The sequence below is a fragment of the Sesamum indicum genome, linkage group LG10 (genome assembly GCF_000512975.1).
Source record: "Sesamum indicum cultivar Zhongzhi No. 13 linkage group LG10, S_indicum_v1.0, whole genome shotgun sequence".
Lineage (NCBI taxonomy): Eukaryota > Viridiplantae > Streptophyta > Magnoliopsida > Lamiales > Pedaliaceae > Sesamum > Sesamum indicum.
This window is the reverse complement of record NC_026154.1, coordinates 2,203,249-2,219,471: the sequence shown is the minus strand read 5'-3', so window position 1 is coordinate 2,219,471 and position 16,223 is coordinate 2,203,249. Positions and strand designations below refer to the sequence as shown.

At 33.0% G+C, this 16,223-nt stretch overlaps 2 protein-coding genes across 2 annotated transcripts; both read right to left on the bottom strand.

Annotated features, from left to right (window-relative positions):
• LOC105171680 (cellulose synthase-like protein G2) lies at positions 52-4,602 on the bottom strand. The gene is made up of 8 exons (XM_020697458.1): positions 3,959-4,602; positions 3,562-3,651; positions 1,953-2,084; positions 1,639-1,848; positions 1,450-1,552; positions 1,186-1,367; positions 748-1,095; positions 52-671 (listed from the first exon to the last, which is right to left on the bottom strand). Exons 1-8 carry the CDS (start codon positions 4,568-4,570, stop codon positions 114-116), a joined length of 2,235 nt encoding a protein of 744 aa, XP_020553117.1. The 5' UTR covers positions 4,571-4,602; the 3' UTR covers positions 52-113.
• Positions 8,900-12,551, bottom strand: LOC105171679 (cellulose synthase-like protein G2). Its single transcript, XM_020697111.1, has 8 exons — positions 11,875-12,551; positions 11,638-11,727; positions 11,377-11,496; positions 10,997-11,209; positions 10,472-10,574; positions 10,185-10,366; positions 9,750-10,091; positions 8,900-9,642 (listed from the first exon to the last, which is right to left on the bottom strand). The coding sequence occupies exons 1-8, from the start codon at positions 12,490-12,492 to the stop codon at positions 9,100-9,102; spliced, it is 2,211 nt and encodes a 736-aa protein (XP_020552770.1). The 5' UTR covers positions 12,493-12,551; the 3' UTR covers positions 8,900-9,099.

Below are 16,223 nucleotides of genomic sequence, written 5' to 3'. Positions count from 1 at the left end.
AAAATAATAAATAAAAGGGAAAAAAGGGAAAAATATGAAGACACATTAGAATAATTTTTTAATTTTTTACGTATCGTATTTGTATCGCGAAACATTTATTTTATTATATTAAGTTATATTATGCGTACCAAAAGTTTGAAAAAAAATTGGGAAAAAACTGCCGACGAAATTATAGCAGAAAGAAGGGAGACAGATGCTGAAACTCCGCCCTTGTCCTTCCTCAACACCATTCCTTCGAGTAAAGGTAAATGCAGAATCGTCGCAAATAACGGGATAAAAGCTTGTATAAGCATCTCACCCCATTTCTGAGTCTGCAAAATCCTTCCAAATCCAATGATAAATGAAGCAGCATTCAGTATATAAAGACTGCATAACGGAACCATGAAGAGAGCTGGTGCCTGAAAATCATATATCCCCATTTGGTAACGCTTGGCTTGTTCATCGTCAACCACTTTATTTGTTGGCAAAAAACTGGCTTTCGTCAATCCAAATTTCTCCATTACAGCTTCCAATGTAGCGTATGAGTAAGATGTCAATGATTTCATCATCCATATTCTTTGCTCGTTCGACCACGTCCTCATTGAGTGCCCGGTTGAGAAGATCTCTTGGACATGTTTGAGTTGGGATGACAGGAAAACGAACGAAAAGACAACGAAGAACGGACTTGAAACCTGTCAACAAGCATGAATCTGTCACTTAAGTCCATCTCAAGATTTTAGGCATAATCAACTAATAGTTGTTCAGTACCTCAGGATACAGAGAAATTCCCTGGACTAGGAAGAGCTGAGGAATGATGGCTAAAACGTAGAGGGCCAAGAAATAAATTGGGCTATATGCAAATTCTGCATAACACATGCTTTGAGATATTGGCATTCTCATCAGCCCGTATACAAGGGGAGAGAACCTCGACATGGCAACTTGATTCAAGCCAACGTACCATCGCGTGTTTTGAACTAGAAGTTCGTTGAGACTTATAGGGGATGCCCCCAAGAAAGCTGACCTAGAAGGTTGAAGATACACAGAAATCCAACCCTCACAGTGTAAATTGAATCCTGTAAAATAGTCTTCCACAACCGCAAAATATCTGAAGCCCACCTGCACTTACCATACAAGTAACAAAGCTAAAGCTTTAAAGTATAATTCTAGTTCACTTTCCGAATATGATGTATATTGTGTACTACTTGCCTCTTTCCCCCATTTTGTGTCATTATCATATCTACATGAAGCTAGCAATTGGAGCTCTTTCTGCAAGGCATCATCAGAAAAATTTCTCTCTTTCGGATAATTCGGCTTGTAATTTCTATAAATCGACTTGATGAATTCATTGGATGTGCCAAAACACTTCTTCAGCTGGACAAGATCGACATCTGGACAACGCAAAGAATGTACAAGCAATCTTACATGAAAATAGCTAGAAATATTAATTCCAAGACATCCTAATGCAAATACCTTCTTGAAATTTTTTAGTTCCATGAAGTGCTTCCCGCTTTATATAAAAGCATGTTCCAGACAAGATTGGTCCCCTGAGCCCATCTAAGCCTTCCCATCTTGGCTGAAAAATTATTGAAATAAAAAAGAAATGAGCAAAAATTAATTGACAAAAAATAGAAAAAGTATATAGATTAGTAGTAACATTACCCAAATATATCTTAGCTGTCCATCATAGATATCCGTCTCACTGATATTGTAAAATTTCTGTGGAAACTGAACAAACCCCAACTTTCGGGATAATTTTGGGTCCAGATGTAAACACATTGCTTGGCGGGCCGATGATGGATCATTGCAGTACATGTCGCAGTCCAGGACCAGAATGTATGGTGAATTGCTGATCATGGCAGATACTCGAAGCTGCAAGGAATGTATAGTAATAAAAAAAATCAGGTGAAAAAGAAACGAAAAAGCATAAACGCTTGGTATTCAAATGTGAACTTTGAGAAGTGGAGCAAGTTTACAAGAACGTTGAGTGCTCCGGCTTTGAAATGGTGCGGCTGAGAAGATCTTTTCTCCCGAGCAACATAAACAAGAAGAGGCATATGTTCTTCGTTGTCTGTATCCGTTCTCTCGCCATTTGCGTCACTAATCACCTGTCGACATAATTCCTTATATTTAGAATAAAATAATCTCTTTACACTAGTACGGGCTCATGTTTATGCATTCAATAAACTTTGGAATCTAATCTGGACAGTTTCAGATCAGTCCCATTTGGGTGGGTTTTGGAAACCACAAATCAGTATCGGGACAAGTCTCAGGTTTAAGGTTTGACCTATCAACAGGCAGCTTTTTGTTTTTTAATTACATATGCATTTATTTTATATATGTATATATGAAAAATATATGTGTTTATTGAACTCTACAATTTACATCACAGAAAGATAATACTCTTATAAATTACATGAATTATCTTATGGAATATTATTATTTTCTTAACATATGAAATTGGTAACTATATCTGACACTTTTAATATGACATCACTAGTACAATTTGTAAACAATTAGTTGTTTGCTAATTAATAACATTTCTCCTCATTTAGAAAGTTATTAATAATATTATTTTTTTGAAAAATATCTCTAATTTTGAAATTATAAAGCCAATCTAGCAAGTAAATGATTCCACCAGGCCAATTTTAGACCTTGACAGGTTAAATCCTGGATCCAATAAAATTCAGGTTCGTTGAGTCATTTGAAACTTACTAATGATCAATGTCCAAGTAAAGTTTGTTATCATAAGAACTCAAATCTTCTAAAGCATCGAGATGCAATCATATATGAATACACCATATCTGCAAATTTGTAATTATTTGTATCAGAACTATATATTTAAAAAAAATTATTTATAAATTTTGGTAGTGTAGAATATATAATTAAATAGGACGCAACAAAAAAGTAATTAACCCTACACTATAGATCACCATTGCTTAAAAATCATAGTAAATCAATGCTATCTACCATGGTTAAATAAAATCACTGTGAAAACTTAAGTTTTACCTATACTTAATCAACATTCGCTATGATTTTAGGTTTGATGCAATTTTAATTGTAGCAACTGTTTGGACTCGCTTACAAAAACAATAATTAATAGTTGTTGTGCAGCCGTACATGATTGATTAGTATTTAATAATAATTTTTACTTTTAATTAGTAATTGACCACATAAATGTCATACATATTCCTTTTGGTGGAGGTGGATACTCAAAATGAGTGATGCAAGTGTAGGTCCGACCTGATTGTCTTCAAGAGAAGAGGGTCGAGTTAATCAAGTAAAAAAGGGTTCCGGTTGTTCAAGTCCAGCTAAGACTATATGGTAGGAAAATTCTCACGGGCCCGACGAGTGACGGCTCATTAATTTGTGTGAAAGTCTTACGCAAGGAAGTCAAATCAGGATATATATCACTAGCCATAGAATTTTCCAAGATAGTTTATTGTTTAGATCATCTAGGATTCTCGTAACATTCCACCTTTTTTTGTACTTATCCAACAGTACTTAATTAATCCGACATCATCGTTGTACTGTTTGAATCAAACCAAAAAACTCTTGGTTGTGGTACAACATTGGTTTCAATACCTCAATTGCTGGTCGGTGGTCTCTGCTTGCAAAACTACTTGTTTTCGCGACAATCTCCTCCAAGGAGTCCTTGAATTCCTCGTACCTTTTCTGCATCATAAGTGCCAACATGTTTCAACAAGTTATACAATTAAGTAGGCAACACACGCGCGCACACACACATATATGTAATATACCCGCCAAACTTAAAATAATGTGCTGTAGCTAAGCATCCGATATAATTTACTTTGACCGTTGCACAATATAATTAATTGCATAATTATATGTATATAAATCAGAAAATATATAATCTATATAGATATATCGGAAGTCTAGATCAGCCAACACTCTCTCTTGTCCCAATTTCAGACAGTTCACTTTAGTATATGAGAGAAATAAAAAGCACAAAGTTTCAGACCTGAATTGCCTTCTTCTCAATTACGAACTGACTGCTACTAAACTTGCCATCAGGACCACTTTCGTCTGTCAAAAAATAAGCCTCAGGGCATCCAATCTTCACCTTATATTTTCTGCAAAACGGAACCCAAAATTTGGAGAATTTCCAGGCCTGTTTAATGGCCTGGAAAGTCACCAAAGAACCACCGTCGTCTGAAAGATAAACGGCAAGCTTATCAGAAGGATAATCAAGCGCCAAAGCCGAAATAACAGTGTTCATCACTTCCAAACACGGTTCTTTGGTGGGATCAGCAGTGCAAACGAACACATCAATAGAGGGAAGCTTTTCGTCTCCTGGTAATCTTTCAGGGTAAACGGTTCGAACAATGGGTTTCCATTTGGAAGGCTGACTGAGAAGCCAAATGAAAGAGAGAATCAGCTCAGAAATGAAGATTAGAACGTGGGGTAAAAGGAGAGCAGTGTCCTTGTTTTCGATGATGATTTCGGTAAGTGAAGTGAGTCTGTAGTAAAACAAGGCTAGTAAAGCAATTCCATGGACGAAAGCATGGAGCCTGTTTATTATTAGGTGAGTTTTCCGGACATGCCAATCATTGAGAGGAAGTGAATTCTCCATTATTTCTTACCTTGATACACTATGAGTAAACGACACTGTCTTGCTGCATTTATAGTCCAAATAGCCGGTGTTCTGTTTGAATCTTTTATCTTAATTTAATAGTTTATATTATATTTTAAGTGTATATAATAATATTCATAAAAACAATCTTTTTCTCCTAAAATATAAAGTTTTTGTTTATTTCCTCCCTTGTTATGGGATGTTGAACATGAATTTCGTATCACTAACTTTCAATCACTAGTTTAAATATAAAGTACACGTATTATATATTATTTTTTATTTTACGATCACTGAATTTTTAATGATTATATGAGAGCCGATAGATCTAAATATTTAATCTTAATTGTTAAATCTTAAATTTATAAGAAAAATCAAAAATTAGATTTAATTAATTTAAATATATATTATAAAACTAGAATATTATTTTAAAAAATAAATTAAATAAAATTAACTCCTACCAAATAAATATATGTTTAAAAAATTATTTAATTTTCTAGAGAGATGAAATGTATAAAAAAATAATAATAACTCTCAAACCAAACTAAAAACCAGTAAAAGTGTCCAAAATTATTATATAGCCGCAATGCGGGAATTTTAGTCATAAAGATCTCAAAAAAATCATGCAAGGATACGAAAATATTCCCCAAATTACACCACTCGTGCGTTTTCTCCACCTTCTGTTAGTTTCCAACAAAAGGGAAATTTCATGCTAAGTTTTATAAAATATATGAGATTTTTTTGTTTATTTTGAAAACACAACTATTCAATTTTTTCGAAAAAATACTGAGGGGTAATTGAAATTTAATCTTAATATTATTATTAATATCTTCAATGTTAATTTTTAATTGTAGTAAATTATACATATAATTAGACTGCACCTAGTAATTAATTACAATTTAGAAATGAAACAAAGATATTCAAAGTGTTTATAATAGTATCAGTCACCATGCATGATTGCATCAGTCATGACGAGTGTCTGTCAAAGAGGATGTGTATGACCCGGCTCCCTCTACCCATGAATTGTATGCAAGGAATGAAACTTTTGTACATATCTTCTAGAATATTTGCTCTACTATTCCCACATCCGACAGCCTATCCTTGTCCTTTACCACCTTGACTCTTACGAGGATTGCAACGACAATGTTCAGATATTGGTCTCTTCATCAATATCGCTTATCCGCCGAGACTTTTCCACTTGGTAATGAATACTTCACTGACTAAAAATCATTGTAAAGCCGTCACGAATCTTCAGCAAGTTGACCCAGTCTTATCTGGGGTATAAAAATCAAAAATGTTTTTTGGTGATAGACTGATAGTCCATGCATGTAATTAGAGCAAACTTGGTTCTACATTTAATTTAAAACGAGTTACTAAACTTAATTTTATAAATTGATAACTATGAATAATTATATTCGATAAATATATAAATTCTCTTGATAAATATAAATTTTTAATTGCTATACATGGAATACGATATTTTATCATGGTTAATTATCATGATTAAAAATAAAATTATTGTGAATATTAATTAATTATAACTATTAGCCACCATTGTTTATGCGGAAGAGTCTAAAACATTAGTTATAATAAAAAGTCATGGCAAATGTTCGGCCATAACTAAAACCATGTCAAATATTGATTAACTGTGGTGAAAATTTAAGTTTACGTATCGATTTGTTTGAAATAGCAGAAAGTCTTGATTTATCATAACTTTAGACAGTTGTCATTTATAATGTAAAAAATAATCCAGTTTTCCTCCTTATCAAATTTAGTTCCTCAAGTTTAAAGGTTTCATCAACTTTGGTCCTCCCGTTAAAAATTCGTTAATTTTAATGAATTTATTTAAAAAAATAACATAAATTGAGTACCAATCAAACCCCACACCTTCCATTTAACATGAGAGAGACCTCACCATTCCACAAATCTCTTTCTTGGATTTTTAGTAATCCAAATATTACTTATACGGATGAATTTCTCCCACAAATGATGAATTAGTCCCAAATCTCCGGAAACAATCCAAAGAAATTATTTTTTTTCATGAACCGTAGCAGCCACGCAAACTGAGAGTTAAGTGGGAGTGGAAATAAGAAGAAGAAAAAAAAAGAATAATAAATATTCTTGTTTTGATGAAACCAATTTTTGAATTATATTTTAATTGATGTTTAGAATATTTTTGAGATTGTTTTTATGTATTTGATGACATAATTTTTATCTATTTTTTTATGAATTTTATGTCTTTTTTTATGTATTTTTATATATTATAATTTTATGAAATTATTTGGTACTTGTCTTATTTTGATTGGTTAGGTATATAAGAATTTTTTGGAATTTGATCCGATTATTAGAATAATTAAATCTTTGGTTGATTTTTTATTTCTCAATATAATTTTGAGATTTTTTTAATATTCTTTTTTAATTTACCGTATAAGTAATATGTCATTTAGCAAAATAACTAAAAATTTGGTTTAGTGGTGAGCCTACAAACTTGCTAAGGTGATTGTGTGGGTTTGCTTCTTGGCAGCCAATTTATAGTTTTTCTTTTTTAACAAATTCATTAAATTTAATGAATTTTGATCAAAATTGATGGAATTCTTAAATTTGAGTGACTAAATTTGATGAAAATAAAATATGAGAGACCAAATTTGATAAGTGGCATACTTGAGGGACAAAAAATGATATTTACCCGTAAAATAAATATGGTAGCTGAAACACGAGGATGAGAAAGCGCATTCTAGAAGCGTTCGTAAACATGTGAGATTTGAGAAAGATTATAGTACAAATGTGAAAGTGAGAGGGTGTGAGAAAGACTCAGAGTTGCCAATAATTTCAGTTGATTGAGTTTAGGACAAAAACATGGAGCAGAAAAAGATTGCGCCACCTGATTTAAAAAACTCTAAGCATCTGTCTTGTCCTAATGAGGGGATTAACTTATTCATTAATTTCAACAAAAATAGAAAAATTTGCATTTCCATCTCATAATTGATCAGGTCCATAGTGAATTTAATTCCAATATTACTCACCTTACCACATTGCATCATTTAACTCTAAAAGTTTTGCAAATTTCCGTCTCAAGGGAACTCTTCGTTAATTTTCCAACAGAATCAACACGTATCATTGATATGCTCCGTTAAAACTCAAGATTTGACATTTTGACAAGGAAGAAAATTAACTTGCATTCTAGGGAAAGTTTTTACGAACAATTTTTTGAGGGAAAGGAGGAAAAATTGCCTTATTTTGGGATATTAATGAAGTGGCCGGAATTAATTTCTACCGATTTCAAGATTCTGACCATTGAAATTTTGAAAGTGGCTGAAATTTGTTGAGGTAGAAAAAATTAAGGCTTTTTATTTTTCATCCGCACATAAACACTTACCTGAAAAAAATATCTTACTACACAAAATAAAATTTGAGTTATATTTGTATATAATTAAAAATAAAATTATTATTTTATATAATATAAATTTAAATAAAAAATTAAACACATCTACCACGAGCTGTCCATACCCCCATCCCCCATAGAAGGGGGCGATCTAGGTGCTCAACAAATCTGAGTGACCACCATCATCCAGTTGCGCATTGGGCAACGACCACGTCACTCCCTTTGGGTGGTTTTTCCCTTTTTTTTTTTGGGAGGGGGGGGAGAGAGGTTGCGGGTGCAAGGAGAGATGGATTGGGAGAGAGCGGGTGGGCGAGCGGGGAGAGCTAAAAATCATAATAAATATTTTTAAATCATAGTCATTTATAATATAAGAAAAGATTATTTCTTTAATTTGTAGTGTGATTAAAAGGGTTTTTGGCTAAATTTATTTAAATTATCTTATAAGCTCCTACATCTTATAAAATATTTTAGGAGCTTATAAGATGTATGATCTTATTTGAAAAATAAACTCAAAGTATTTTGATAAAATAAGATGTTAAAGGTTATAAGATGTAAAAACAATATCTTACAAAATGTAGGGCGTTTCACATAATAAGGTCTTTTATCAGTAAAATGATCAAAATGGAAATGATGCTATCAGAATCAAATAAGTTGTTATTTCTTAACATATTTTATTTTAAAAAATTTTAAAATACTTTTATAAATAGTATAGATTAGTTTAATTTTAAATAAAAATTTAATAGATAATCTTTTCCAATAACAAAAAAAATAATGAATTATTATATAAACTTTTGAATAATAAAATAATATATATGTATATTCATGCTAGTAGAATATTAATATAGATATATAATTGATATTTTCTTTATTAATGCAATAATTATTTCTAATCATATAATTTATAATATTTTAAATTTATATTTTCTAATAATATAATATCAATACCAATCTTATTTTTTATTTATCTATTATTAAATAATGAAGTATTTTCTTCTTAACAGGCCTATCATCCAACAATTCATGCTAGAACCTTCAATCGTGAAGGATCCATGTATTCAACATAAAACCTCAAACTTATTAATTCTTAACCTAAGACTTCAACCTTAAACCACGAAACCTATACTAAATATTGGGGCTTACATCCTCTTGATTAGTAAAGGAGAAGGAGAGATCCACAACAGAAGATGACTGAAGAAATTGCAATAGACAGCAGACTAACAGACAGTGCAATGCGGCCACTGTCCTTCCTGAAGACCATCCCTTCAAGCAAATGGTAATTCACAATTATCCCAAAGAATGGGAGAACAGCTTGTGCCAACAATTCATCGCCCTTGTGAAAGATCATTGGGATTCCAATAATAAAGGTAGCCAAATTAAAAATGTACAGGCTGCACATCGGGACGAGCAGCAGCGGCGTTGCTTGAAAATCATATATGCCTTGCTCATAAAGCTTGGCTCGTTCTTTGTCAACGACCTTGCCCGTTAGAACGAAATTTGTTTTGTGCATACCGATCCACTCCATCATCGCTTCCCAAAATGCATACACGTAACTCGCGCCTGACCTCATCATCCAAACCCTCAGCTCAATGATTGCATGCCTGAATGAATCTCCATAGGAGAAGACCTCTTGCACATGCTTGAATTGTGATGATATAAATATGAAGGCAAACAAAAGGAAAAATGGATCGGAGACCTATGAAACGATGCAAAGACGCAAGAGTTAGAAGGCATTACATGGAAATGATAAATTAGCTATGGTTCAATCTCGGTATAAAAGAAATTAAGAAGAACCACACCCACCTTGGGATATAGAGGAATACCATAAAGCAGACAGATTTGAGGAATGACGGCTAAACCGCATAAGGGCACAACGTAGAGACTACCAACTTGAGCGTAAAACATGCTTTGAAGAATCGACATCCTCAATCCTCCATATATGAGGGGAGAAAACCTTGATAGGGCAATTTGCATTGCGCCTAATGCCCAACGTGTCTGTTGAACTAACATATCATTCAGGTTCGTAGGGCATACACCCAAGAAACATGGTCTGGCTGGGTCGACATACGCAGATGTCCAGCCCCTACAATGTAGAACAAGGCTTGTCACCATGTCTTCTGAAACGGTATTATATAAGTATCCCACCTGCAGTTGAAACATAATAAGTAAATTAAAATTCTCCCCTTGTACATGACTCTTTGGAGGTTAAACTTTCCAATTCTAAGAGTAGACACTCGCCTCTTTTCCCCATTCTGTGTCATTGTCATAGGTACAAGATGACAGCAGTTGGAGCTCATTCTGCAATGCTCCAGCAGGGTTTAGTCGGTCCTCTGGCAACTGTAGTTTGCAATTTTTGTAGATTGATCTTATGAACTCATTGCTTGAACCAAAGGACTTCTTTAGCTGCTTGAGATCAATATCTGCACACTCAACAAAAAATTATTAAAGCTTATCATTCCAAGAAAAATATATTCCATGCATAACTTATATATAATGGTTATCTAGTTTATGCAATTTAACAGTACCCTTCTGAATTCTGTCAGTTCCGTAGATTGCTCCCCTTCTGATGAAAAAGTTGGAGCCACACATCATAGGTCCTCTAAGCCCATCTACCCCTTGCAATCCTCTCTGTAGAATTTTGGAGATTATAAATTATATACATCCATACAGCCAGGAAAAACAATTTTTTAGATTATATTGAAAAATTTGCAAAATTTTAGTTCGTAAGTATGTGCAATTTTAATATGTACAGTATGAATCAATTGGCAATTATACTGTAATTTTAAAAGTTTCGCACAATGAAGACAAAAAAATAACCGGAATTCGCTAAAATAGCCGAAAGTTCACGCGACAATCTTAATTAGGTGTATTTTTTTGTCATTGTGGCGAATTCCGGCTATTTTGGTCATCATCAAAGGGTGAAGAATAAAATTGTCAAAATGAATTCACAGAGGACTAAAATTGCCACAATTCATACTTACAGAACTAAAATTATAATCTTCCCCATTTTATCCAATGAATACGGCAGAAAAACGTCAAAAATCAAATACCCAATCTGAGTTATGCCCACTGTCGTAGATATCATGCTCACTAATGATATTATGGAATTTCTGAGGGAACTGAACCCAACCGATTTGTGCAGATATCTCAGAGTCAAGATAAATGCACATAGCTTGGCGAGCCGATGAGGGATCATGGCAGTACATGTCACAGTCCAGTACCAACAAGTATGGAGCATTGCTCATTAATGCAGATACTCGGAGCTGCAAATCATTTTGAACTAGTCATAAGGTGGCTGTAATAAAAGGGAAAAGGGGAAAGAAGAAAGATGCAAGAGAGGTTGGACAGTTCCGTGTTACTGTCATACGTAGTTTTAGTTATTGAGATTAGTGCATAGGCAAGGAAAATCATAGAAGGCAGAAGCGTTTACCATAACATTGAGTGCTCCGGCTTTGAAATGGTGGTGATGATCAGGCCTCTTCTCCCTAGCGACATAAACGAGAAGAGGCATCTCTTTCGGGTAGGAATCCTTATCTTCATCAGTTATCACCTGTCAACACAACAAGTTAATAAATTCTACACAGCCAAGTCAACTAAGGAAATAAATAAAAAGAAGAAACTAAATTGCAGTCGGATACGAATTTCCAGCCTATAGGAACATCATATTCTCGTCCAGCTTTCTACGTAGTACCTCGATTCTGGACGGATGATTTCTGCTATAAGAAGCGTTTGCATTTACTGAGTTCTTTTCCAGAGCTTCCTGAAATTCAGCATAGTTTTTCTGCACCATAAAACCTTAAATTTCAGAAAAAGGTAAATCAAATATGTAAGAGATAATATATATATATATATATATGTATATATATATAAATATGTTATCCGCTGCTAATTGTATAGCTTCAAATCAAACACCCGCTTAATTAATGACCTCGATGATCTTCCTGTCAGCCGCGAACTCGCTGCAGCCAGTGAACTTCTCATCAGCACTTTCCACATCAGCCGAAAAGTAAGATTCTGGGCACCTAATTTTTAACGCATACTTTCTACAAAAAGGAATCCACAATCTTGCAAAATTCCAGGCTTCTCGAACAGCATATAAAGTCACATAAGAGCCGCCATCATCCGAGAGATAAACAGAGAGCTTATCAGGAGGGTAATCCAGAGACATAGCCGATAAAACAGTGTTCATCACCTGTAGAGAGGGTTCTTGGCTCGGATGGGCTGTGAATATGAACACATCAATAGGCGGAAGCTTGTCGTCTTCCGGCAATCTTTCTGGATACACCGTTCGTTTAACGGGCCTCCATTGAGTAGCTAATTGGTGCATAACCCAGAGAAATGAGAGCACAATCTCAGAGACGATAACGATAAGATAGGGAACAAGAGGAGTTTCCTTGGTTTTGATTATAAGAGAGAAAGTGATGATTCTATAATAAAACAGGGCTAATAAAGCAATTCCATGGAGGAAAATGTGAAGCCTGTTTATTACCATTTCAGTTTTCTTGACATGACAAACGTGTACTGGAAGTTTAGTACTACTCTCCATTTCCCCTTAATCTTGCACCAGACTTGCCCAAGTCTCACTAATTTATAGCAAAATTTTGATCTGTTCGAATATTTTTATTTGTGTAAAATATTAATGGCACTTATATACAAATTTTGAGGGATGGTTCTGGTGTTCAATTTTGACTGGTCTGGTTATTGCTGAACCAAATTTCTTAACTTGATGTCCTCATCGATCCATATATACCTACTAACCATTAAAAAATCAAGATTTAATATATCTGCAAGTCTTTGTAAATATAAGTGGGTTTTATGGAGGCAAATTTCTTATCTTAATGTCTTTCGTTCAGACCTAACTAATCAATAGGCAAATCAAGTTCTACTATATTTGCAAGTTAATGTAAATATAAAGTAGTTATGATTATTTTCACTTTTCTCGATATCTGTTAGCTGCAAAGGCATGTGTTTGGTAATGTAAAAATACGATAAAAATTCCTCTTTAGAAAAGACTCTTTTTTTAACTCAATTTGATTAAAATACCTTTGTTGATCTTATAAAATCACCCTCTTTTGTTTCTTTTATTTTGAGGTTGATTTTTGTGGGTTTTTTATTTTTATTTTTCTCCCTCCTAAACAACTAAATAACTGCATGCATGTTGTCTTAAATACATTTATTTAAATATCAAAACACGATAAAAGCATATCAAGTTTTTTATTTTTTATAACTTAAATTGAAATATTAAATTAACATCAACTAAAAATTAAATACTAAAATTTATTATTCAAATTTAACTATCTACTGAATATAAATATTAATCAATGATATATTATCAACTAATTTAAATTATTATTTAATATAAATATATTTATTTATTATAAATCATACTAAAATTAAATTACCATTTTCCGTATTTAAAAATAAAATTTTAATACTTCTTTTTAATTATTATATTTAACTTTTTAAATTTTAAATTAATTTCTTAATTTTTTAAAAACCTAAAAGTTAAATACGAAAAGTAAAAAAAAAAAATTGTACTTCATCATCACCCAAAGGACACTAAAAAAATTACTTAATAGTAACAGTTTTTGTAACAATCAAATTAATAATTTGGAACAGTTTTTAAAAATTGTAACGGCACATCCTACCACAGCTTTTTTGGGCGTTACAAAATCTTTGTAACGGCTTTCTTTACGGCCATGAGAGACTTACAATAGTAGTTCAATTACAAAATTTGCATTTGGACATGTTTTTGAACAACCAAATTAAATTTGATTAAATTATTATTGAAACGGTCTTTGTAACACATATAAGTATGGTTGTGCTTGAATATAGGAGCAATCTTTGAAATACTTTTTGTAACGGCCATGCGTTATGTTGTAATACACTACAAAAATACGGAATTTGACAGGGGTAAGGCAACCGTTCCATATTGGAACGGGCTTTGGAACACATGAGGAACGAATATTGATAGATGACGTCATGATCCACAATTTTTTGGGTTATAATTTTGGAACGGCCAACCCATTTCAATATATGTTCCAAACTAATCGTTACAAAATTCGTTCCAAAGACCGCTCCAAAATAGTAACAGTTAACATTTGGAACTCTGTTTGGAACAGATTATTAGAATTAGGAACGGTCTTGCAATGACCGTTCCTATATGTGCGATAATAGATATCCAAAAGATGACAGTTAGAAAACGTATTCCAAAATGAGATACAATTTGGAACGATTTTAGTACACACTTAATCAATTATGCCAAAAATCATTCTAAATTTATGAGTTTTACTTAAGAAGTAATGTGTTTCAAAAATCGTTCTAAAATCCATTACAAAGTGGAAAGGTTTTGGAGCTGCTTTTGTGGACAATTTGCAAAATAATATTCTCACACAAATAAAATTATTTTTTAAAATGAAAAAATATTTTTTGTTTAGAAACTGTCCGGAAAAAAAAAAAAAAAAAAAAACCGTTCTAACTTTGAACAGACTCTAAAAAAAACATTCCTAAAATACATTACAATATCCTACATAAAAAAAGAAGAACAATCAAAATTTTGGAACGGTTAATTTATTTTGGCCGTCCCAAAATCAGTTCCAAAAATTTTAATTTTGCTTCAAATGAAAAGTGGAGGAAAAAATAAACTTAGGAACGATTTTTAAATATTTGACCGTTCCTAAGATGAGTGTAACTAAAATCGTGCCTAAACGTGTAAATATCCGTTCCTAAAATGATTGACAAAAAACTATTCCTAAACGACTTCCAAAATCGTTTCTAAATAAGTCCACAGATTCCTCATTCACTTTTCGGTTAGCATATCTCAACATCTGGGACCTTGATTAATTCCAAACTTAAACGCTTAACAATAATTTTCATACATGAATATATCAAGCAGTCTGATCTAAAATCACATGGTCTCAAAATATTAAATAATTGGAATGGCTTGTACACTGTCCAAGTGTATTGCATTTTGTAACGGCTTTATATTCAATTTTTAGAACAAATATTCTTTTTTTTTTTCTCAGTTAGGTTTATTCTATAAAAAATCTTTTCAAAAAAAAATAATGAAATGAATTTTAAATAAGAATAAGGAGTCTTTATGTCGCATTACCGAGGAGGTGCAAGTAGTCCGCATCTTCACAGATATGTCTATTTCACCGAGCCTCTCTCCGAGACAGTGCCCAGATCTTTACACCTTTCGTGTGGGTCGGAACTTACCAGACAAGAAATTTCTCTACCTTAGGATATCTTCATATCCGAGAATCAACAAATTTGACTCTGCATTGTTCACAAAATTTCGGGTATTCTTTTTCATCTCCGATTACTCGATAATTTCCACAAGAACAAATTCTTTGATAGGCCCAAAAATTCTTTCAATTGAGTGCGCAGTCTCGTTCTGTCAAGAGGAGATCTACTTCTAACCTCTCAGGAACAAATGATCAGTCGAGACAAAAATTCTTTACTTCGGATTTTTCGGGTAAAAAAGAAGATAGGATTCCTGATTATTTAGACCTTAGTCGAATCATATATATTGGTTTTTGTAATCTCAAAGATCATACCATTCTCTACCAGAATTCTGATTTATTCTCAAAGAGGCAAAGAAATAGATTCACCATTCCACTCCAATCGATTCAAGAACGCGAGAACAAACTAATGCCCCCTTCAGGTATCTCGATTGAAATTTCCATCAACGACATTTTTCGTAGAAATAATATTCTTGCTTATTTCGACGATCCTCGATACAGAAGAAAAAGTTCGAACATTACTAAATATGAGACTCTAGAAATGCATTCAATCGTCAAAAAGGATGATTTGATTGAGTATCGTCGAGGAGGCAAGGAATTTAAGCCAAAATACCAAATGAAAGTGGATCAGTTTTTTTTCATTCCCGAGGAAGTGCATATCTTACCCGGACCTTCTTCTATAATGGTGCGGAACAATAGTATCATTGGAGTAGATACACAAATTACTTTAAATATAAGAAGTCGAGTAGCCGGGTTGGTCCGAGTGGAGAGAAAAAAAAAACATTCATGATCTGGATATGAATGAGTCGAATTATTTATCCATCGGTCTATTAGTGAAACATCTCTCTGAAAGTTCTTCTACTAGAAATATTCATATACTTTATTCGATACAAAGTCTTTTTGTTGGAAGATCCACTATGATAATGAAAAAGATACTAATAAAAAACAAACACTAAGAACAAAAAGATAAGTACAAGCAGAACTTGATAAATACAAGTAGAACTTGCTACAGCCCCCTCCCCCCCCCCCCCCC

Coding starts and splice junctions, on each gene's coding strand:
- LOC105171680 (XM_020697458.1), bottom strand. CDS start 4,570: ATGGAGAATTCACTTCCTCTCAATGATTGGCATGTCCGGAAAACTCAC. Junction 2,085..3,561: donor ACCACCGACCAGCAATTGAG/GTATTGAAACCA, acceptor TTATGTCGACAG/GTGATTAGTGACGCAAATGG. Junction 1,553..1,638: donor GACAGCTAAGATATATTTGG/GTAATGTTACTA, acceptor ATAATTTTTCAG/CCAAGATGGGAAGGCTTAGA.
- LOC105171679 (XM_020697111.1), bottom strand. CDS start 12,492: ATGGAGAGTAGTACTAAACTTCCAGTACACGTTTGTCATGTCAAGAAA. Junction 11,728..11,874: donor CTGACAGGAAGATCATCGAG/GTCATTAATTAA, acceptor TTTATGGTGCAG/AAAAACTATGCTGAATTTCA. Junction 10,092..10,184: donor ACACAGAATGGGGAAAAGAG/GCGAGTGTCTAC, acceptor TTTCAACTGCAG/GTGGGATACTTATATAATAC.